At 37.2% G+C, this 25,005-nt stretch overlaps 3 protein-coding genes across 4 annotated transcripts in view; 1 reads left to right on the top strand and 2 right to left on the bottom strand.

Moving 5' to 3' along the window:
• The window catches only part of LOC107585190 (protein Jade-3), a 17,173-nt gene extending 9,433 nt beyond the window's left edge, over positions 1-7,740 (bottom strand). Inside the window, exons 1-7 of the mRNA XM_016272097.1 lie at positions 7,417-7,740; positions 3,590-3,680; positions 1,028-1,087; positions 849-928; positions 582-739; positions 312-502; positions 15-226 (exon numbers count right to left, since the gene is read on the bottom strand). Coding sequence (XP_016127583.1) covers positions 15-226; positions 312-502; positions 582-739; positions 849-928; positions 1,028-1,076 — 690 coding nt within the window. The 5' untranslated portion in view covers positions 1,077-1,087; positions 3,590-3,680; positions 7,417-7,740. The remainder of the gene's footprint in view (positions 1-14; positions 227-311; positions 503-581; positions 740-848; positions 929-1,027; positions 1,088-3,589; positions 3,681-7,416) is intronic.
• Positions 7,741-9,806: 2,066 nt separating this feature from the next.
• Positions 9,807-15,619, bottom strand: LOC107585189 (protein XRP2-like). Its single transcript, XM_016272096.1, has 5 exons — positions 15,443-15,619; positions 13,084-13,440; positions 10,670-10,784; positions 10,499-10,584; positions 9,807-10,400 (listed from the first exon to the last, which is right to left on the bottom strand). The coding sequence occupies exons 1-5, from the start codon at positions 15,617-15,619 to the stop codon at positions 10,317-10,319; spliced, it is 819 nt and encodes a 272-aa protein (XP_016127582.1). The 3' UTR covers positions 9,807-10,316.
• A 4,929-nt stretch (positions 15,620-20,548) lies between these two features.
• slc9a7 (solute carrier family 9 member 7) overlaps positions 20,549-25,005 on the top strand; it is a 44,948-nt gene continuing 40,491 nt past the window's right edge. For both annotated transcript variants that reach the window (XM_016272050.1, XM_016272049.1), the window contains exon 1: positions 20,549-20,907. In XM_016272050.1, the coding sequence (XP_016127536.1) occupies positions 20,619-20,907 (289 nt within the window). In that variant the 5' untranslated portion in view covers positions 20,549-20,618. The remainder of the gene's footprint in view (positions 20,908-25,005) is intronic.

Here is a 25,005-nt window from a genome sequence, read left to right as displayed (position 1 = left end):
AACAAAGATCTCACCTGGTGCACACAAATGTTACACTTGTCACAAAAGACCATGTCATTGCCCTCCTCGCTGTCGGGTGAGCGACATACATCACAGATGACATCCTCATCGTACTCTATTCCCAACCCTTCCTCAGTCTCGATGGCGTGGTTCATTTTGTCATGGCACTGTCTCTCCAATGCCTCCATCACCCGCTCCATCATCAACTCATTCACTGGCCCGTCACCTGAATGTAACATCCAAAATGTACTTTATCCCCTGAAGCATGTCATGAGACCAAATCTTATAGGGAACCATTTCTTCTCACTTACCCATAATCCCAAGTTCTGCATTGAGCTGCTGAAGCCAGTATAGGTCCATATCGTCCAGGTCATATCTACACATAGCTTCTGCCAGCTCCTTGAAGTTAACGTAACCCGTCTCCGTAGAGTCCTGACTGCAGCTTTGAATATATTTCCTTGGTTTGGTGAAGAGGACCTCCTTTGGCTTCTCTGCTATTATCCTACACACAAAAACCCCAACTTCAGTGACATGCAAGATGGTACATGTCCAAAAACCTGCTTTTATTCAAAGTGACATACCTCACAGAGGGCTGAGGGATAGTGTCTGGACTAGCGAGTACTTGTACACCCTTTTCCCATTCCTGCTTCCATGTGTCCGCCAACAGGTAATAATCGTCAGGAGAAATATGGTGAGAGTCTGGAAGCTTCATGGCACTGATCAAGTCTTTTCTGAACACCTACAAGGGAGAAATAACCTTAATGAGTGATACAACCAATTTTATTGTAGAAATACCTCATTCATAGGGCTGGTGGTAAAAACGAGGAGGTGTTTTCCATTGCGCTTACCTCTGCTGGTTTCTTCTGAGCAGAGGCGGGGGTGCCTGGTTTGCTTCCATACTTGTTAGAGGAAAAGGATGTCGAGGGACCTTTATGATACAAACACGGAGTGAGCCAAGAATAAACATCTTTGTTCTGTATGAATCTTACAAGTAGATTGAGAATTTTTTAAGGCTCATTTTACTTACTCTCATTGTCTGAACTGTCACTGCTGCTTGAAGTCCTGAGTCGTTTCATCCTGACGTATCCTGCAATGAAAGCCAGAGAAGTACAGCTTTAATACATCTTCAACTAAACAATGTTCCGCGTAAATCCATTTAGGTACAATGCTTTCACCTACACTGAAACAACAAAGCTGTTTTCACATAACAGAAGAAAAAGAAATATCAAAAAGCAGTGGTTTGCAAGTACTAGTAGCCAGCATTACTTAATATAAAATAGAAATATCTAAACAGAAAATATCTGAAACAAATAAATTGTTATACATCTACTGCACAAAAGCAGCAAGAACTAATATCAAATATAAACGATTAACAGGCGCAAGCTTAGGCAGAGTTTCTATTTAGGCTATAACACGTGTTTGTTGCGTTGAGCAATGTTGATTTCTGGAATGCAATGGCCAGTCAGGAGTGCAGTGCTAAAATGTGCGTGCTCACAAATCTTCTCATTATAACACACGAATTGTAGACATTATGAAAGATTCATCATACATATATTCATTGTGTTATAACAAGAGCTTTGTGGGATTGCGATTAATTGAGATGTCATCTTTTTAGAGATTATAAAAGCAGCGCTATTTGCTGGTATTCTGTCATCCCAAACCATGTACACAGCAGCCTATGCATGCTCTAGTTAAAAATAACAGTGTTTTGTGAATGTTGATGCTTTAATAACAAATATTTATCTGGAGCATTTATGCTGGGATTTCATGTATATTTCATGGATGTAGCCACAGAAAAAAAGTAACGTTATATATATATATATATATTCAATTTCATTAATTATATTAAACCAATTTTCTATTTTAATCATTTAAAAAAAAAACTATTTATTCCTATGGTGGAAAAACTGGATTTTTTAAATCATCCATTACTGATCCTTCAGAATTCATTTTAATATGCTGATTTGGTGATCAAGAAACATATCAATGTTGAAAACAATTGTGCTGTTATTATTTTAGCTGGAAATGGATACATTTCTTTTAGGATTCTTTGATGAATAAAAAATTCTAAAGTACAGCATTTATTTGAAATAGTATGACAAAACATTTTTGCATCCTTTCTGAATAATGTATTAATTTCTTAAAAAAAAAAAAACAATCCTACTGACCCAATACCTTTGAATGGTAGTGTAAATATTGCTCTTTATTACCATGCATTGGTATTTTGTGGCATATCAAATAAAAGAATATAAATCCAAGAAAATAATATAATTCTACTCTGCATTTACTCTAAAAAGAACATTTTTATATAGATGTTTTGAATAGTTGTTAAAATAGGTACTTACTATTGACCAATATGTGACCCTGGACCACAAAACCAGTCTTAAGTCACTGGGGTATATTTGTAGCAATAGCCAAAAATACATGGGTCAAAATTATAGATTTTTCTTTTATGCCAAAACTCATTAGGATATTATGTAAAAATCATGTTCCGTGAAGATATTTAGTAAATTTCCTATCGTAAATATAACAAAACTTAATTTTTGATTAGTAATATGCATTGCTAAGAACTTCATTTGGACAACTTTAAAGGCCATTTTCTCAATATTTAGATTTTTAGCACCCTCAGACTCCAGATATGCTTGACCAATATGTGACCCTGGACCACAAAACCAGTCTTAAGTCACTGGGGTATATTTGTAGCAATAGCCAAAAATACATGGGTCAAAATTATAGATTTTTCTTTTATGCCAAAACTCATTAGGATATTATGTAAAAATCATGTTCCGTGAAGATATTTAGTAAATTTCCTATCGTAAATATAACAAAACTTAATTTTTGATTAGTAATATGCATTGCTAAGAACTTCATTTGGACAACTTTAAAGGCCATTTTCTCAATATTTAGTATAACAAAACTTAATTTTTGACTAGTAATATGCATTGCTAAGAACTTCATTTGGGCAACTTTAAAGGCCATTTTCTCAATATTTAGATTTTTAGCAACCTCAGACTCCAGATATGCAAATAGTTGTATCTCTGCCAAATATTGTCCTATCCTAACAAACCATACATCAATGGAAAGCTTGTTTATTCAGCTTTCATATGATGTATAAATCTCAATTTCGGAAAATGGACCCTTATGACTGGTTTTGTTGACCAGGGTCACAAAAGATTATTACAGGTTTATATTGTATATCATTACTAAACAGCCAACTTTAAAGGCCATTTTCTCAATATTTAGATTTTTAGCACCCTCAGACTCCAGATATGCAAATAGTTGTATCTCTGCCAAATATTGTCCTATCCTAACAAACCATGTTGAGATTTATACATCATATGAAAGCTGAATAAACAAGCTTTCCATTGATGTATAAATCTCAATTTCGGAAAATGGACCCTTATGACTGGTTTTGTTGACCAGGGTCACAAAAGATTATTACAGGTTTATATTGCATATCATTACTAAACAGCAATGTGGCATTATAATTTTGATGGGTTTTTACATGTTCAAAGGTAAATTAAAGTACCATGTAAATATGACATATGAACATGGTAATCATTCAGTACCCTGAAATAGATGTTATTACCATAGAGGGCAGCTTTAATGAATTTCCTTTCACGGAGCAGTTTTTCGCTACGGTTTTCCTCCACTGTGCTGCTTCTGTCTCTTGCTCATGCCTGAAAACAAAGAACAAGACTTGAGAAGTGAACACATACGGTTCACAATTTGAATGAAAATGTAAGAGTACTAGGTAAGGTAAGAGTACTGATAGACAGCCAGCAAAGCACAGCCTGCACTGTGATTTATTATGCTCCAATACCTGACTGAGAGGCCTCCTTAAATAAATATTAACCAAGCTCACTAGGAGCAATTGCAGCCAAACCACACATATGAAACTATGTATGTACAGACACATCTTAAAAGGACAACTTATAAGCAAGGCAAATTATTACAAGTGAGGATATTTCTGTTTAGATTAATTCACTCACTCACTACCAATTCAAACAATTGATGCATGTCATTTCTGTGCACAGACAACTATTGGACAACCACTGAACGGTGTTTGAGAAGCGGTTGCCTATTTTGTCCAAACACTTCACTTGGTTAACATAATTCTAGTGTAATCCTTTATTATCAAACTGGTACGGATCACTAGTACAGTACAAAAAAAGTATTTTATAAATGAGATAAACTCTATAATTTAAGTTTAAGACTCCATGACTCTATGACTGCTGCGCACTGCAAAGTCTCCAGACTAAGTAAACAGAAAAAGCACTCAGTGTGCCTCTTCAACGCTCCATGAAGGACTCTTGACGTGGATCTAAAGCCACATTTGTGACAGTAACAGACTGGCTTTCAAACCCACAGAGGAACATCTGCTTCTGACACACACACTCTCCCATTCGCATAGTGTGAATGTTTTAAAAAGGAAGCACTTATGAAACTGAATAGGTTGGTGTGACTTGCTCACCACATTCGTAATTAGGAGTTGGGCCGTATCTATCATAATATTAAAGAATTAGTATTGTAGTGTCACAGAAATTTTGCACCAAATCCACTTAGAATGAGTCAGCATTGTGTGATTGACTCTTATCTGTAAATAAGACTGTTAATCAAGACCAGTTAAGAACGTTATAGAGGGCTTTTCTCAAATTTGAGGTTTTAAGTCAAACTACAAATTTGCTGAAATGGGAGGCTATCTGATCTGGGTGGCCTTTCTTTGTGGTACAAAATGACACGGTCCTAAAACCAACCCCCACTCCTACTGCGCCATGGTAAAGCACAATGCTCTGCCCAGACAGACCACCCCACACCCCAACACTAACAGATCAGCGGCTGCTGAGAGCTACTTCACCCCCACACCCACCTCACATTGGCATAGTGTGCCAAAAACCCGTCCCATTTACTGGCTCTATTAGAGATGCACTGCACAAATCAACTACTCTTTTACGTTGAACTGACCATTAAGAATTATACAGATTAAAGTAGTGGTGTTGCGCTAGTGAACAAATCATTTAGTAGATGTTGCTTGCTGTTGACTTCCATGCACTGACTTTTATTTTTCCTTCATTTCCTGCTTTCAAAGACTGACTGCACTGTGAACCAACAGTTTGAGTACAGACAGAGAAATATTTCATGGACCTGCTGAAAGCATATGTCTCTTGACTAAACAAATGGGTATTATGAGACTGAGAGCAACACTAACCAAAAAATCTCTGCATGAACAAAATGAACTAGGGCATCTTGTTTGTGAACGATATGAACAAATTGGGAGATTTTATTTGTGAATGAGAAACTGCTGATGGACCGGCCAAGAAAGGATATTTCATTTGTATTGAAAGGATCTTTTCATATCCTTGTTCATTTTGTCATTTGAGTCAACAATAAAATTATGATGCTACTTTCTTAAAAATAAGGGTTCCTTTTTTTTATTTTTTTTTTAGAAGAACATGGGTTCCACAAAGACCCTTTCAGAGAACAGTTCTTAAAAGAACAATTTTTTTTCTTAAGGTGCTTTCACGTTAACAAAATTTTGGCAATATTTTACAGGCAAAAAGGTCCGATGTCTTTTGTCAAAGTTTAATGATTTATTATAGCACATCTCCCAAAGAAATCTCTTTTATACCAAGTAGCTTTCTGTTGGTCAACAGAGTGAATCCAGCTGACTCTCCGGAACCTGTTGTAACATCAGCGTGTAGAAATCTTTCACTGGAATTACCTCCTCTCCTAGGTTCACGAAACGGTCGTCCATAAAATGCATTGCTGTTCTGTTGTAAGTAATCTAAAAGATTCCTAAATGCATCTACTTCCGGAAGGCCTAATAAAGTGCTTTTGCTTTCGCACTGAAACACACAGCGTCTCCCTGACATGTCTGCATCAACACTAAATGCGGTTACTGAAACCACGCCTTCCTTCTTTGCGTGCACATTTGGGCGGCATTATGCTAATATTTCCACATAGTGAGGTAGATATGTGGGGGCGTGTTAGAACGAACCGTTTTAGGGGGGCGTGGCAGAGTCTTAACTTTGATAAAGTATATCTCTTTGGTTTTGAGACTTTAGTCTTTGCAACTTCAGGGATCTTATCTATGCACAATCAGCTTGTAAAACTCAAGAGAAAGAAAAACTTTAAATTGCATCATATGACCCTTTAACAAGAAAATAGCTTTGTTGTATTTGCATAACAATGACACCTACATAGATGTTCACTGAACGATTGTATAAACAAATATATTTTAGTGAAATTATTCAAAAGACTCGATTCACTGAAAGCAAAATCCCTCCATCTAGTGCCCAAACTACTTCACCTCGGCACCTAACTCACACTGGCCTAGTGTACTAGCAAACCTTTATTTACTGACTACAAGACGCACAATATAACTGACCTATGCAAAGTTACGCAAACCCCAACATTTGTTAATAAGTATCTTAAATGTTTACAATTTATTAAAGTCAAATTAACCATACACTAAAAGCATGCAGATTAACGCCAGCGGCCAGGGATTTCGCGGGAGGGAAACGGAAGCTCGAGAAGGGCATTCCAGCATTCCAACAACAGTACTTCCGCTCTGAACTTCGTCGCACTGTGCTCCTACTGCTTCAGAATTACAACTAGTCATACTGTTTTCGTGTCATTTATTCATTTGCTTTTTACAAAGTGCTCGCCATTTTATACACCAATGCATTCTGTCGGTTGAATCATTCATTGCGCTAAAGATTTAGCATTTGTGTTATTTACCAAACGAGGAAGATTTCACAAAACAAAGTAGTTTCCTTACACGGTTCATATTCATAACATAAAAAGTGGGCGACAAAATCCAGCGAATAAATATAGAAGTGTAATTATGCAACAACCCAGTGCTCATTCACCAAATGCACATCGCCTCTTTGTAAGCATGATGCAACGAAAAGAATCGTTTAACGAGCCCTTGTGTTGTTATGTTTCCCACTCAGTCATTACTCCCATGCTGGCTGAACAGATCAACTCTGCAAGTCCACACAGCTAAATAAAGAACGGAAGGGTAAACACAGCAATGCTTTACCGTAAAGTCTCCCTAAACAGCACTACTGTGTCTGTGTGTGAGCATGCTGGCGTCCTCCATTGCTGTATGCGCGAGGGTTTCTGACGGCCTTGGCGCCAAACTCGAGTTGGGATATTGAACCGCCTCCAGTCCCTACAATACCTTCTCCTGTTATAATAACACGTCCTGTGGCTATATAACAACATTCTGTGCGTGATCGCAAACTTTAACGCGAGGATAATGTTATCGCTGCTACCAATATTGTCCCAGTTGTCTAATATGAACGTAAAACCCTGCTCGTAAGGGATCTGTAGGAAGCAGCAGGCCTGGATAACTGGCACACTGAGCCCCGTGTGAAGACACGAGCAGTATTGTTCGTGCTGCACCCTTACCTCTCATCCAAAAATCCAGCGTTTCCGCACGATCGCACAAAGCGATAGACTCCACAAGGCCGTCTTCAAGTCAGCAGTCCAGAGATGCGGCAAATATTCGTATTTTCGTTGTTTTTTTTCCTTTTCTGTCTCACTGTCAATATCCCAAAAGCAGAAATCACCCTCTCACCAGGACACAACAGCGCTATTGTACCACCAGACCGCTAGGTCCCAAACTCCGCCCTATTCATGGCCCTACTGAGCGCCAGTGGAAACTGGAGTATTTAGCATTCTTCTTTTCAGTGGTAGTTAAATCTCCTTTGGATGCCACTATGGAGGGCTGTGATGTAGGTTAGTTAATTATTACGTTTTATAGTAAATGGGCCATTCTACAGAATTGGTGCAAACTGCTGTCCCACAACCAAATAACACATTTAAAAAGCATGTAAGTATTCAAATCTTAGAGGTTTACTAAGATCCTTGTATTATCTATTGAAACCCACAATATTTAAAATATTAGTGAGCTTAATATTTATAGCGTCATCATTTATTGGGTACTTTCAATTGGGAGGATGGCTGTCTCAAACCCTAAGCCCTAAATTTCAACTTATGATAAGGATGTTTAAATTATTATTTTAATTTTTTTCCCCCATTGTTGTTTTTAAAAGTATCTTTTTGATTCTTTAAAAAGTGAAGTAAAAAAATAAATAAATAAATTATATATATATATATATATAAATTTAATATTTTCTTAGTAAATTATGAAACAAAAAAAATGTGTCTGGGCATTTTCATGTCGCTACCGAAACTGTGTGTTTTAGTCCATTGGCTGAGACTGATTTTAACCCTACATTTATGGTCAGAAAACATTTATGTCACTCATGGTGAGTAGATGGGTCCCATCATTTCGAGGTAAATGTGTGAAAAATCTGTGTGTAACGTCACTATCGAGCACCTTTTTTCTTTTTCAAGCACACTTTTTTGGGAGTCATTCCATAATATTTAGTTTTTATATGTGTACCACTGTTGAGAACTGTGCTAGCTAACCATGTGCTGATTAGCATCTTTGAGCTAGGTTCAAAAGTATCTAAAATTGTCACTACTGAAACATTACGCTGAGTTTCGGTAGTGACAAAAGGGAACACAATCCTCAAATTTGGGGAAAATAAACAATTTTAGTCCAGTTAAGCAAATTTTTTTGAATTTTAGTATGTTCAAATTCTGTAATATGATGTGGTCACTACCAAAGCGTCACTACCGAAACATGTCACATTTTTGTTAAAAATAAAGTATATTAAATGATCAACTAAGATGTTATGATAGTTTTTGGTTCAATGTATATTCAAACTAGTGAATCCTTAACTTTGAGATCAGTATGGTCAACTTTTTGCCTTTTACAAAGAAAAACTGGATTCAAAATACAACAAATCTCATAAATTACACTTGAAATATTGTTAAATATTTAATTGTTATTGATTTACCTCTGAAAAAAAATTATAATAGCAAAAATATATATTTACAATGTAGTTGTAAGCAAAATCTTAATAGGATTTGTACATAATATACATTATACTTATGAATAAAATAAGGTCTGTGACAAAGGTCATATGACGAATATAAATTTTACTCTCAAGAATTACAACTTCTTCAGGGATGTGTTTTTGAGCTTGATAAATCAGACAACCACTGTGGTTCTTATTTAGCAACTCAAAACATCTACAAAGTCTAAGTAATCCTTACCACATAACCAAGCCAAATTAGCCTTCCAGGTTGGCCTTCAAACTGTTGTCATGTTTCTGACATTATGTAACACTACTTAACCAGATTTTATAGTAACTCGCAATCTCTTTCTGTAATCAAATATGTACTCAACTCACAAAACTATTTGCACCAGTTGATATTCGTCTTAATACATTAGTGTCGTAAGATGTAGCCTATCTTTGTGTCTATTTGCAGATAAAAAGATGACACATAACTTTTGACTAAAATGAATGTATTGACAAATCACAGCTTATATTTAACGCTACAAAATTGTCTCGTACAAATAAGAACCATTTAGAAATAAAAAAAGCACACTGTGATTCTCTCAAATGTACAAACATTTTTTGGTCACAGGAAAGTTGTGCTCGCTAAAACGTTCCTACAAAAATAGAGCAGTGTTAAGGAGACAACTAAAGCTCCTTTTAGTAGTACATTCAACATATCAGATGGAACTTTTTACATTCTTATTAGAACAGTGTTACCTTAAAAACTTATATAGAGGTCTAATGTTATTTGTTTACATTTTTTCAAAAATACTGAAAAAGCATAGTAAATACAAAGTCAAAAGCCATGCTAACAAGAAAAGAAATTAAACACATGGCTATATGAGTAAATATATATTTCTGTTAAATATTTAAAAAAAACCTGATTCAACAATTCATGTTTTCTGGCATTTGACAAATACTTTTTACAGCTATCTATTATACACAAACGAAATGACTATACAATACGTACTGAAAACATGTATACAAGCAAAGGAGAATAAAACACAATTTCCAGCTATACATTTAGGGGAAAAAACTATTCAATAAATATCTATATAATCAAATTAATTATTTTCAGCATAAGTGATAAATTGTCCACAGTAATGTTTGATTAGAAGTTCCAGTTCTTGATTTTGTTCTCTATCTAAAGGCACTTGCCTTCATGATTGGTAACAAATACCCTCACTGACTATATGCCTGTTTCATTGGCATGAAAATGTAAAATTTTTAGATCACAGAGCAAATCTGTCTGTTAAAATAGTGGTTATAAACCCCTAAAAGTGTTGAGATATCAGTGGCTTCGCATATGTAATTCCAATTCACTGAAATGACAAAACTGACAAAACCAAACAAATATAAACCCACATTAATTTGAGGTGCTCCTCTGCGCCAGTTTCACAGTCCCATCTGCATGTCAGCAAAGTTGAAAAAGTTGTCGACATCACGCGAGGATGTATTTTTGCTCTCAGAAACAAACAGCTGCAGGAAAAGCAGCAGATAGCATGAAAAGCGTTAGATGATCAGAGCAAATCCTCAAGAGATAGACTTGAGAAGTAATAGCTTCCTCTTATATTTACCTTAGTTCCATTGAACACTTCATTGGCAATGGATCTACACGCCTCCACCACACCATCTCCATTCAGCTCAAGAGCTACCACTGAACCTGCAAGAACACAGATCAGTTATAAGAGACATATATATTTGCCTGTACATGTTCTTATGTGGTATAACACAATGCATTACGGCACCTTTGGTGATCCACTCAGTGAGGCTTTCTGCGTTATTCTGGAACACTCGGTTCACATCCTCAGGGCGCATGGAAACCTCTTTGGTCTGAATGAGGACAAAGCCTTGGGTGGTCGCCTGCATTTAGGTGGATACAAAAAATGAATGTCACAAAATGAAAGGATTTTGCAAATCAGCTTGGTTATGCATTGGTGAACAGACTGGAGTTTATGTGTGTTTTTTTTTTTTAATTGTGAACCATAAAAATAAAACTAAATGATCACCACTATAAAGTTATTCATTTCGACGTAAAGTCAGTAACAAAAAAGGTGAAATGCATGATACTTGGGTCCCTTTCTGTCTCTTCCTCACAATTTCGCTTTGACAAATCCATACATTGCAGAGGGCAAGGATAGTTTAGGTAAAAAATATTGCTGTAGTTAAAAGCCATGTGAAATCAACATTACTTTTTTTATTGCACATTTGTTGTGTTAATGTGAATGATTCATGTGAATGATGTGCTATGATATCAATGTTTCCAGTTTTACCCTTCTAAAATGATTTTACAGTATCTTCTGTATATTCTACAGTAGTACTTCATGGATGTAAATGTTTTTAATAATGTGTTGAACTTGATAGCTAAACAAAATGCAGGAATGAACACCAAATCAGTGGTTCTTTCAGGTACACAATTATTGTTATAATTTTCCTTGCATTCTGCATAAAAGGGTTTCATATTTATAACATTTGGATTCATGGCAAGAAGCCGCAGAGCAAATTCATTTGAATTGGATTTGTTAACTATGGCTGAAGCTATTATACTGTGAATTGTCAAATCAGACCCTTACAACTACGCAGCAGAGCCCTTCCTGTTTAGCCTATCCTGCTTTTGGTAACAAAATAATAGAACAAACAATAAAGGTGCCTACAACCGAAGATATTTTCAGACAGTCAGTCACTTCCTTAACTTCTGCAAGTAAGCCTTTTTTTGGCGTCAAAAGGTTAATCAGGCAACATCTGTAATTTAAAGGGGTCATATGATGCGATTTCAAGTTTTCCTTTCTCTTTGGAGTGTTACAAGCTGTTCGTGAATAGATAAGATCCCTAAAGTTCCAAAGACTAAAGTCTCAAACCCAAAGAGATGTTCTTTATAAAAGTTAAGACTCGTCCATGCCCTCATAAAACGGCTCGTTCTAACATGCCCCCAACATGTCTACAACACTATGTGGGAAGATTTGCATAACACCGCCAAAATGTTTACGCAAAGAAAGAAGGCATAACTTTGTTTCTCGCTGTAGTATTGTTGTTGCTGCCGCTGCCATGACATGGGGACGCTGTGTGTTTCGTTGTGAAAGCGAAACTACTTTGTTAGGCCTTCCAAAAGAGGACACGACTAGAAATCAGTGGTTAAGTTGTATTTACAACACTGTTCCAGAACAGTTCAACCCAAATATTTAGATGTGTGCAGCGCATTTTACAGAGGACGAGGACTGTTTCCTGGGAGAGTAGCCTACAATTCCGGTGTTCTGACAAATAATGCTGACTCACAGTCTGTAAGTACGCTTTCATATTTAAAGGATTTGCCACTGATGATTCAAACGCGAGTTTTGAACAGTGTAGAGTAGCACTTGTTGTTTGTCGTTTCTCCGATCACAAATGCAGACATGGTTTAATGTTTACGCGGCGTGATGCAACGCGTAAAAAGACAGTATAAGTCATTATAATCAGTAGTTATGTCCCCACTGGATGCAACAAATGCCTCGTTTATAATGGGTTTTATTGGTTTTGTCTCGTCGCTCCGGGACACAGCATCACATTACGGTAAGGGGCGTAACATTTCCGTCACACGCTTGAGGTATTCGGGCAATCACAATGCACTGGATAGCTGGCCAATCACAACACACCTTGCTTTTCAGAACGATGGCGGGGCATAGAGGAGAAAAAATAATGTACAATATGTGGAAAATAATGTTTTTTTTTTTTTTTCCTTAAACAGCATAAACACATTTCATTACACCAAATAATGTTATTTTTTAGCAACGTCATATGACCCCTTTAAGTGAAGTGGGAAATAGTATACATCCCTATATATTATTAATAGTATATTAATAGTATACATTTTCTATTTATATAGATGGAGTGACTGAAGAAATCTGATTTCATTTCCCAATTAACATGAAAAACTTGCTGTGAACAACGTTTTCCAATTAGACGCTAAACTGAATAATAAACACACAGCTTTTTTTTTTAGAAATGCCACATTAGGAAATATTGACTCATTCTGAATAACTTTCCTGGTTGAGAAACCTCAAGCTTGTAACAAAAAAGTTTAAAAGATTAACAAAAATGCTACACATGATGTCAGTTTCTGCATCGCCCATTGTAGCAACCATGAATGACAATTCTACAGCATCAACTCTATCAAACGAGTTCTAACCTCATCAATAAGCTTGCGTGCGTTAGCAGTGGTGTAGTCTCCAGCGAAAAAGACAAACAGGCAAGACTCTTCGCTCTCGGTACGGCGTCCTCCTTTGGTCATGGGCACTATGCTCCGACTTGCTTCAGTAGAGATTCTCACAGACTTGAATTCTGACTCAGGATCTGGTAGAGGCATATACTCCAGGACAACAGCATCTTCTGGTAGGAGACTCCAATTGGTCTCTCCAGAGACAGGTGTGAAGTCATGAATATTGCTCCAGTTGTTGTTAAAGATGCTGAGGCCTGCATCTTTAAAGTGGAAAGCCAGCTCGGGGTAGTAGTACTGGTAGCAGCCAAACTTCATGCCTGTTGAAGACTCAATTTGTGTAACTGTAGCATATGATTATACTTGAAAAAAAAAAAAAAAAAGTGCAAACATGTTAATAAATGGAGAACTTATAAAACCATTATCAGCCATCTTTGCTCTCTGGTTCCCCTCACACTCTTGTAACAGGACGTTCCCTCCCTCAAAATGTGTGTTTATTAGTTAGAGACATTATGCTTTTGTCTAAAAAAAAAAAAAAAAAGCATTTTGTTTGTGGTTAAAATAATTTTAAAAAAACCCCTAAGAATTAAACATACTATATGAGCCATAAAAGCCTGATGTATCAAATACGATACAAAACATAAAACACATCTGCAACCTTTTTGAGATTTTCCTTGTAAATTTTATATAGTTCAATAAACTAAATTTAAAATAAAAAAAACATCTATTATTTTATATGTCAAGGTTACACTTCAACAGCAAACTCATTCTGCATTGTTTGAGACAAATGATACATCAAATCATGCAGCAAATAAATTTTCATCAGGCAGAAGATAAAACACAAAATGGAAACAACAACATAGGTTTAAACTGAAGGAGGCACCTGTTCTGTATCTGGGGAAAGACCATTACAGAAATCAAGAGCTCTTTTGACTTGGGCCAGTATGTAACCACCTAACAACCACTTAAAACACCCTAACAATCACAGAGCAACACCCTGGCAACACTTACAAAAAAAGAACTCATGAGTTTACAGAATTTAAGTAATGTGATGAAATGGAAGTAGCAACAAATCGTTTCTACTGTATTGTGACATATATCAGAGAGTAGAGGATTATAGAAAACATGTAAGGCGGGGGCTTGTTCTATGCATCGGCTGTCATTCTAATAAAATCTATATCATGTATTTAGAAAACATATAATGCGAATTTTTAATTCAAGCCAAAATGTAACCACAGACCCAAAACAGCTATAGAAAACCCCCCAAGGAACCCATTGTTTTAAAATACTAATTCCCAGTCAGGTTTTAGGACTAAAAACTGAACAGAGCTATCAAGTTTGAGTAGTTTTATATAAATACTATATGTGACCCAAGTTTTGATATATTTATGGTTGGAAATTGACAAAATATCTTCATGGAGCATGATCTTTACTTAATATCATAATGATTTTTGGCATAAAAGAAAAATGGATCATTTCGACCCATGCAATGTATTGTTGGCTATTGCTCTAAATATACCCGTGCTACTTATGACTGGTTTTGTGGTCCAGGGTCACATATAAAAATATTTTTCAATTGTATCTTGTGGGGCCAATTGGAAGTTTCATGAGGCCCTCTAGTGGGCCTTGACCCCTGCCGGTTGAGAACTACTAGTCTAATCTATTAGATTTCTGCCTTTGACAGACCATAAGAGAAAACTCAAACTGACAAACTGCTGGACAGTGACTTGTCTCGTGAATTCACTGCCTTTCAATCTGCACTTGAAAGCATCGACCAGGGCAATATTTAAACATAAAAGATTTAAACTTCCGGACACTTAGCTTTGTAATGGGTTCGCGGTCGGAGGGGCAGACAGACACTCCCACCCTTATTACTCAGTCTCTTCCTCCCTCTGATACAGTGTCATGCATGTTGATGGCGACACCACTGATGTGCTAATCCTTAACAGCGTTATCTGGACAAGCGCCAGGCAAACAAGTTACCTGCCCTGACTTTAAGCCGATAATAGGCTCGGTCTGTACTTTACTATAGCATTTGAAAACCTATAACCGCCCGCCGAGAGACACTCGTATCGATGGTCAGTCGAAGGCAACAGAAGAAAACGCTCAGAAACACTACACAAGAGGGGCCAAACCCATCGCTGGCGTGTTGTGAGCTGCATAAAATGGGCTTAACAATGCGAATTGAGCTAACGCACATACATAACAATAGCTATTTCTGACGGACTCTGGTTGGAGTTCATTCAGTGTCATTCCTAAAGCAATTATGCAACATAATAAACTGTGTAGTACAGCCTAGAGCACAAAAACGGGTTATAATGCAGCGTCGTACCTTTTCTCGTTTGTCCCAGCTGTATTGCTTGGGAGCCTCCTGGTTGCTGTCGCTGCCCAGCGCAGTGTTGTTGGTTTCTGGGAGGTCATTGCCCGTAGCGCTCCCGTCCCCATCGGTCAAAGCAGAGTCTTTTTTAGGAGATTTTCTCCTCGATTTTTTGGAGAAGAAGCACCCCATTTATGGACGATATGTCAGCGCGCCCCTCCTGTTGTAAATGCAACGCGTTTCTGAAATAGTCTCGATCAGCCGCAGTAGCGCTGCTTCTCTCTCGCCCTCCCCAGAAAGTAATCAAGAACACGCAACCTGTGCGCTTCCCGTTTCCTTGACCCTCGAGTCAGCCAATCACTACAGCGCACCGCGTTACTAGGAAACAGCGAATCAAAGCTGAGCAGTATCTACGAAGTCTATCGAAGTAGGAGGTGGGGGATGATGTTACTAATATTTGACCCCTGCCATATGCAAATAAAGCATTTTGTTTGTGCGTTGTGTAAACTCATCTTGGCATGTGAATAATTAATATGAATTATAATATTTGTGCACTCGGATTACACTGTTAGATGTTTGTAATTTTGTATATAGCACATAGCCTATACCAGTGGCGGGCCGTGCATTTTACACCTAGGCCTTCAGTGGCGTCCTACATTAATTAATCCATCTCTTCATACCATCATAATGATGCCACGGCTATAGAAACCATAAATATTACACAGTAATTCGGGGCCGAAACGGTCTTTTGTTTTTGTAGTAAAAATACAATATAATTATGATTTGATGCTTTTTTTTTATCATTTACATTTCTAAAACATACCTTAAATACAACCCAGCAGAGGCAGACCAGCGGCCGGAGGAAAGGCCCGGTTAATACAGCTCCACTCGGGAAACTGAGATATTCTTACGGAAACTTAAACCTGGCTTTATATCGCGCAAATAACATCAGCATACAACGCATCAAGCGATAAAAGAGTCAAAAATGAAAATTAAGCTACCATACTCTAGTGGTTTTTCATCTTCACGAGTCTTTCACAGAGCCGATGCCGGGGAGGTGTGTGCTTGTTTTTCACAGTCATTTAGAACTACTGTTTTTAGATTTACTAAATATAGTAGGCAAATATTTTTTTCAAAATGCACAGAAAATCTAAACCTGAGGAACAGTAATAAAAGTTTTACTAAGATGATTTACAGTGATGCTGTTTGCTAGCTAGTACGCTGACCATCCAATCAAAGGACGAGAAAATGCTGACGTTATCGTTAGCCAGCTAGATGGCCCTGGAGCTGCCAACTCGAAATCTGACTGGTTAAAGCAACGGGTTCATTGCCATTGATTTAAGCTAACAGACGCCTGCACTGTGTATTCTGAAGGCCTTAAAGGGATAGTTCACCCAAAAATGAAAATTTGATGTTTATCTGCTTACCCCCAGGGCATCCAAGATGTAGGTGACGTTGTTTCTTCAGTAGAACACATTTGATGATTTTTAAGTCCAACCGTTGGAGTCTATCAGACGTATAATGCATGGCAATGGTAACAAAGTCTATGAGTGTAAAAAAACATGCACAGGCAAATCCAAATTAAACCCTGCGGCCAAATGTGTTCTACTGAAGAAACAAAGTCACCTACATCTTGGATGCCCTGGGGGTAAGCAGATAAACATCAAATTTTCATTTTTGGGTGAACTATCCCTTTAAGGCAGATTTATTTGACCCTGGCAACACGATTGCTGAAATATGATTGGATAAAAGCTCCAATATAAACATGCAGTGCAACCGAGAGAAAAGCTATGAACTGAAGAGAATAGACTATTGGAAATAATTTAATGTACACTCATGGAAAAATATATTAAACTAAATCAGTGATTCTGATAGTGTTTAGGCCAGCAGAGAAGGCTTTGCTGGCCCTGACGGCCCACCACTGGCCTATACATATGTGTGGATCATCATGTCCCATTATTGGTGTAAGATGACCTTCTTTTGTGTAAGATGTTTTGCTCTTACTGGTGACCTTTTAAAAAATGCAATAAATAAATAAATAAAAAATGAAAGGCAAATACAACTTATCACTTCATGACAACCTGTTCATCAAATGTGTCAGTTTGTGCTTCTAAATAAATAACAATCAAGTACATACATTCTAAACATTTTTAGGTATTGCCACTGATTTATTTATTTTTAAGAAAGACAAGTAACATTGCAGCTCACTGAGTGAATTGTACAGAAATGCAGTAAGGCCAAATGTTTTTGTGTGTGTGTGTTTTATATAATTTTCATTGAGGAATTGTACGTTACATAATTAGCACTCATTTTAAACAAATAATGTTACTTGGAAAATGTATGTGGAAGAAGTACAGATTTCAGTTTCTCGCTTATGTGTTGTGTTTGCCAAGAAAACTAAGTTAAAAGCTTTTATGTAAACCAATCAACTTTTTTTTTTCACAGATTTTTTTTTTTTTCCTGTGAAATGTGGTTTGACAGAGCAAAATTGCAATCTCACTTAAAAGATAAACAAAGTATTTTGGGCTTTATGGTGTGTGACTCATCACTTACATATAAATTTGTATTCAATATAGGCCTACATGTGACATACACAGCAAACACATTAGTATTGCACTTGGCTGTTCAACTGTTGTGTAAGCAACATACATAAAATGTTCTTTGGTAAACTGCATGCATGAACTCATCTGTGTGATGGAACATGTCACCTGAAAACAAATGATAATTAAATAAATAGCATTGATAATAAATAATCAGACTTTCAGGAAGCACAGAAAGAAAGCTTTCAGAACTGATTATCAAAAAGTTGCTGTCTAAAGCACTGTGACAAAATACTGGAAACTTTTTCTAAACTGACCTACTTGCAAATTCTTGTGTAAAAAGTGTAAACGATATTTGAATCTCAAATGTGTGATTATTTTGGGTAATATAGTCATTACTATACTACAAATATAGTTTTGTTCTCAGAACCAGAAAATGATGACTTTCCATTTCTCATATAGCAAAGGAAGTGTGATATACGCAGAAGAGCAAAAAGGAAATCTTAAATTCCTGTTTGTTTCCATCAACGTGACAGCTAGACATTTGGAGGTCAGTAAAACTGTTTCACGTTCTTCAAAACAGCTACATTTTAGTCTAACACTTTGCTTAAAATTTTAACACATCAAATATCTATATCACCTCTTTAAATGGCCTGTTCAAAAACATTAGCCCACAAAACAAGCACATATTTGTGACCCTGGACCACAAAACCAGTCATAAGTAGCATAGGTATATTTGTAGCAATAGCCAACAATACATTTTGTATGGGTCAAAATTATCGATTTTTCTTTTATGCTAAAAATCATTAGTATATTAAGTAAAGATAATTTTCCATGAAGATATTTTGTACATTTCCTATGTAAATATATAAAAACTTAATGTTTGATTAGTAATGCATTGCTAAGAACTTCATTTGGACAACCAAAAAGACAATTTTCTGAATATTTAGATTTTTTGCACCCTCAGATTCCAGATATTCAAATAGTTGTATCTCAGCCAAATATTGTCATATTCTAACAAACCATACATCAATGGAAAGCTTATAAAATTAAAAAAATTTGTGGTCCAGGGTGGTCCAGGGTTACATTTATTTAATTTAAGGGTCAATAACTACAAACCTTACCAGACTATAACACATAGACTATACTGGGTGACAGCTTATAACTTTTGACCTCCTAGGGTATAAAATAAAAAAAATTTAGGCTAAAGGGGTCATATGACGTTGCTAAAAAGAACATTATTTTGTGTATTTGGTGTAATGAAATGTGTTTATGCGGTTTAAGGTTAAAAAAACACATTATTTTCCACATACTGTACATTATTGTTTCTCCTCTATGCCCCGCCATTCTGAAACGCCTCGATTTTTACAAAGCTCATCGGTCTGAAAAGCGAGGTGTGCTCTGATTGGCCAGCTATCCAGTGGATTGTGCCAAATACCTCAAGCGTGTGACGGAAATGTTACGCCCCTTACCATACTGTGATGCCGTCTCCCGGCACAACCGGACAAAACCAATAAACCCATTACAAACGAGGCATTTGTTGCATCCAGTGGGGACATAATTATGGATTATAATGACTTATACTGTCTTTTTGTTGCATCGTGCCACATAAACATAAAACCATGTCTGCATTTGTGATCGGAGAAATGACAAACAACAAGCGCTACTCTACACTGCTCAAAACTCGCGTTTGAATCATCAGTGGCAAATCCTTTAAATATGAAAAACGTACTTACAGACTGTCTAGTCTACTAGGATCAGGAAACAGTCCTCCATAAAATGTGCTGCACACATCTGAATATTTGGGTTGAAGTGTTCTGGAACAGTACTGTAAATACAGCTTAACCACTGATTTCTAGTTCTGTCCTTCCAAAAGAGCTGGCGGCTTGAGTGAGCGGAGGCCGGTGGCTAGAGTGAGTGGAGGCCGGCAGGCTTGCAGCAACCACATGTGACGACCCCGGGCTGGACTCCACTTCGTCCACAGTGAAAGCCGATCCGGCAATCCACAGCGCAAAGTTGAGGTATTTCCTCAGCAACCAGCACAGATCAGCTCTAGGCATGACAAAGTGGATATAGTCCTCTTTTGGAAGGCCAAGCAAAGTAGTTTCGCTTTCACAACGAAACACACGCCAACAACAATACTACAGCGAGAATCAAAGTTACACCTTCTTTCTTTGCGTGAACATTTGGGCGGTGTTATGCAACTCTTCCCACATCGTGATGTAGATATGTGGGGGCGTGTAAGAACGAGCCGTTTTAGGTAGGCGTGGTTAACTCTGAACTTTTATAAAGAATATCTCTTTGGATTTCAGACTTTAGTCTTTGCAACTTTACAGATCATCTTTATGCAAGAGCTTGTAACACTCCAAAGAGAACTTTAGGAAAAATGTAAATCGCATCATATGACCCCTTTAAGCACCTCCACTGCTCATTTGTGGAATAAAAAAACCCCCACTTCATTCAAGAGGTTCAAGCCCTGTTTTGTATGACATTCATGGAATGTACTAGTAGAGTAAGAGTGGAGTATTGGTGTGCGTGTCTCTTTAAGAGCTTGAGCCGCGGTCTCCTCTGATACCTCTCATTATTGCTCTGACTCTACCTGACGCAGCTGAAGCAGTGAGTGAGGAAACCCGCCACCAGCATCCTGCACCATGGAGGCGGCCACAGCACCAAAGCCATGGACATTACATGCATTAGGAGGACACTGCTCACTGTTTCCTATTTTAATGTTCATTTTAAGCCAATGTTGTCAGATAAGAGCAGATGACGGCGGCATGGAGGAACTTGCCACGGAGAAAGAGGCAGAGGAAAGTCACAGGCAGGACAGCGTGAATTTACTTACATTCATTTTGCTTTTGACACTCACTATCCTCACAATATGGCTCTTCAAACACAGAAGAGTGCGCTTCCTGCACGAAACAGGACTGGCTATGATATACGGTAAAAACGGAGTATTTTTAACATTGCGAAATGCGTTCGGCATCGTCTGTGTCTCAAAACCGAATGAACCGCCGAGCTCGACAGCAGCATTTTTGGCCCATAATACCGAGTCATCAGAGCTGAATCATTTTTAGTCGCGTGTTTTTGCGCATTTTCTGTCTAGATAGGCAGCTCATTAGGTATTGAGACACAGCCATCATGTAAACCCTTAGCTAAGCCTCATATGAATGAGACTGTGTAGCCGCTATGGCTTGAACGAGTGCTAAGACAAACCTTGTGCATCGAATGTCATTGTATTTCAGTGTGGTTTTTAAATGGCTGTGGAATAGATTGATGTTCTTGAATGCACCATAATAGCTGACACGTGTATTAGCCCATATGCAACCCACAGTTTTGATATTGCATAATCTCTTATGCGTGTATGCAATTTTACTCCATAACTCAGCCAATCGTGCACTCAGACGCTGGGGTTTCGTTTCTTATTTTGTTTCTGTTATTCCTCCTGTTGAGTTCCTCATACTAGCTTTGAATAATGTGACAGCTTTTGTATTTCAGGTTGGATCAGTCTACAGTAACATGATGTTATGTTGTCTTCTGTGTCAAGAGTCATTCTCACACCGTTTATAAGCTCTAAACAATACTTAACCAAAAAATTGCCATTTACTCTTCCTCATGTTGCTTCAAACCTTTTTTTTCTGCAGTGGAATACAACATTTTGAAGAATTATACTGGTTGCTTTTTAATGCAGTTGCAATTAATGGCAACTTTTAAACTTAAAAACAAAACAAAAAAAAAGCCCACTAAAGCATCAAAAATGTTGAATTGTACACTATTGTCCAGGTCTTTTGAAGCCATGTTACAGTTTGGTTTGAAATTTAAGTCATCATTCATTGAAAACATTGACATCGGCCTTAGTGTTCATGAGAGAAAGAGTGATCACTGCACTTTTGAATCTGAATCATAAATTGCTCTTTTGAATCTTGAGTTGGTTTATCCAGTACACAAAATCTAGTTGCACTGTTCAACAGATTGTTGGAAGGAAATGCTATCATTGCATCACTTATGACAATTATTTTTATGATCATTTTATGGCATTCTTTTTGAAGCTTTTACACCTCACTCCCCATTCATTGTAATTGCATGGACAAAAGGAGGAGTGCATTCATCAAAATGTCGTCTTTTGTGTTACACTGTTATCATATGGGTTTGGAATAATATGAGGGTGATTAAATGATGACACAATGTTATTTTTTGATGTACTAATTCATTAAGTGTGAAAAATCAAAGGCCTTCACCAAGGTCAGCAAACGTCTGTCTTCACATGTGTCATGTCTTCAGTGAAAATGAGAGCTCTATCATCAGTGGTTGCTCTGAAGTTCAAAAGCATTACTTGGACACGAGGAAAAGACTGGGCTGAAACAAGCTAGCTGCTACTAGCACTATTTGGTTTCACACCGTTTCAGTAAATATTGATTAGATTAATATGACAGGCATTACCATGTTCATGCATCTAAACTGATTTTTTTGTGACTGACTAAGCACATACCTGTCAGACATTGAGCAGCAGGTATGGTTTAAAATGCATGGCTTAAAATGCAATGTTAGTGAAGAGTCACATTCAGCATGTTTACTTTTGCTATTAAATAACAGCATTTACAACAGTTCACCAAAAGTCTTGGGGACTTCCAATTAAATTTGCAGTATTCTCACTGTGGAATTAACAATAGGGGATTTTATACTAAATACAGTAGACAGTGGTTGGTGCTCTGTGTGAAGTTTAAACAGAGGTACATACATACATAACAGTTTGGAGTCAGTATGATTATTTTTAAAGAAATTAAAAGGGTCATTCTTTTTAGCAGCATCATATGACCCCTTTAATACTTTTATTCAGCAGGGACACATTAAATTGATAATATGACAGTGGAGACATTTGAAACGTTACAAACGACTTTTATTTTAAATGAATGCTGCTCGTTTTTCGAACTTTGTTCAAAAAAGAATCATAAAACATTTTCCTCAAAAATATGAAACTGCACACCTGTTTTCAACATTGCTAATAAAAAGAAATGTTTCTTGAGAACCAAATCAGCATATTCAAATTATTTCTGAAGGATCATGTGACACTGAAGACTGGCAGCTGACAATTCAGCGTTGTCATCACAGGAATAAATTACATTTAAAGGATATTAAAATAGAATTAAAACAAAATTGTAATAATACTTAATAGTATTACTAGCTTTACTGTATTTTTCATCTAATAAATGCAGTCTTGGGAGCATAAGACCCCTTTAATTCAAAAGCATTAAAAAAAATCTTACCAGGCAGACCCAAAAAAAATTAAATATTTGCTGCTCCCCTCATTTCAAATAGTACATGTATGTCAAGGCTATTCTGTTTCTACTAGTTTTTTTTACTTTTTCACGTTATTTCTACTTTTGACAGCCTGGTTTGTACTGAAACTTGATTTCAAACTGGTCTCTTTCCACACACTCAAAATGGATCTTTTATATTCCTATCCATCAAACGCTCCATCAGAGCTTTCTCTTGTGTGTAATTAGCTTTGATAGTATGCACTAGCTTCCTTCCTATTAATCTGCCCCATTCTACTCCTTACACGTTGTTTTTTAGGATGAATTGCACTCAATCACAAAGCAGATTTGACTTCAGCTGTTGCATTGAACCAGTTTGGATCAAAATAGTATTTTTTCCTTGTTGAATCAAGGTTGGCATGCTTTGGCTCTCAGAACAGAGACACCTGCTCACTGGCTGGACAGATGGTAACGTTACAGTTGTGTCTACTTGGGTGTGTTTGGTTTTCGTTCTATCTGTGTTTCCTACTGTGTATTACAGCATTCGGGCCAGGCTGTCAAGGGCTTTCTGCTCTCCTATCCCTCCTGGAGAACAAGAGAAGCTCCATGTAATGTGTTGTAATTGTATTTTGGTTTGGTGTACTGTGACATATGCAAGAGTGCAGGGGAAGACAAACACTAAGCTGGATTCTGATTGGACGGGAGATGTCCGAGGTCACTCATTGTCTTTGCCGTGTTCTAAATGTGATGCTAACCGAATTACTAATGCCCTGCACACGCTCATTTAAGCTTTGCTGCACACTGCATGTGTGTATCGTTTTGTCCTTCAGTTGTATACTCACTCTTCCATATGTTGAGTTTAGTGCTGGAAGTCGTACTCTGGCTTGTCTACATGCTGATGGCCACTGTAGCTTTCGGGATTTGTGTGTTGTTACATTGGCGTACATACACACACACACACACAGAGTCTGGTCAGCTATCCTTGTAAGGACTCTCCATAGGCGTAATGGTTTTTATACTGTACAAATTGTATTTTCTATCGCCCTACACCAACCCTACACTTAAACCTACCCCTCACAGGAAACTTTCTGCATTTTTACTTTCTCAAAAAACTCATTCTGTATGATTTATAAGCTTTTGTACCCATGGGGACTTCAATTTAGCTCCCCACCGTGACACGAGTCTGTGTGTATTCAGGTTTAAGTCCCCACCAGGATATATAAACCTGTACACACACACGCTGTATTACCCATCCCCTATGTGCATTCAGACCTCTCCCCTCTAATTCAGTTTCACTGCAGACATTAGGCTTGCTGTTACACTAAAATAGGAGATGCTTTTCTTAAAAAAAACATGATTAATAGAACATCTTATACCATTTTTAATTTCTTCTCCTTCCAGTCACCTGAGTTGTGAATGCCATGTGACTTATGACTCTGAACTACAAGAAAATGATGTCATGATGTGTATATTATTATTATTATTATTATTTTCAGAATCAGGTGCAGTTTTAACCAAAACATTGTTTTGTACTTTTGACAAAATATACAAGAATAAGGACGAATGACGTTTGATCAGAATTTCTCGTGGTCCACATGGGTTTGCACCGGACATGTGAACTCTTCCTCTCATAAGTGCGTACAGCCAAATAAAACATTCAGGCAACAGGAAGTGGTGCAATTCTAAAAGTAGTGTGAAACATTTAGTTAGAAAAATTCTTTAGCTTCATGAAAAAAAAATCTGAATATAGTTAATTTGTTAACTGGTTAGCAGCATTTAAAAAATA

This window comes from Sinocyclocheilus grahami, unplaced genomic scaffold (assembly GCF_001515645.1).
Source record: "Sinocyclocheilus grahami isolate Dianchi unplaced genomic scaffold, SAMN03320097.WGS_v1.1 scaffold67.1, whole genome shotgun sequence".
NCBI lineage: Eukaryota > Metazoa > Chordata > Actinopteri > Cypriniformes > Cyprinidae > Sinocyclocheilus > Sinocyclocheilus grahami.
Note: the sequence above shows the minus strand (reverse complement) of the source record. Positions and strands in the feature narration are given on the sequence as shown.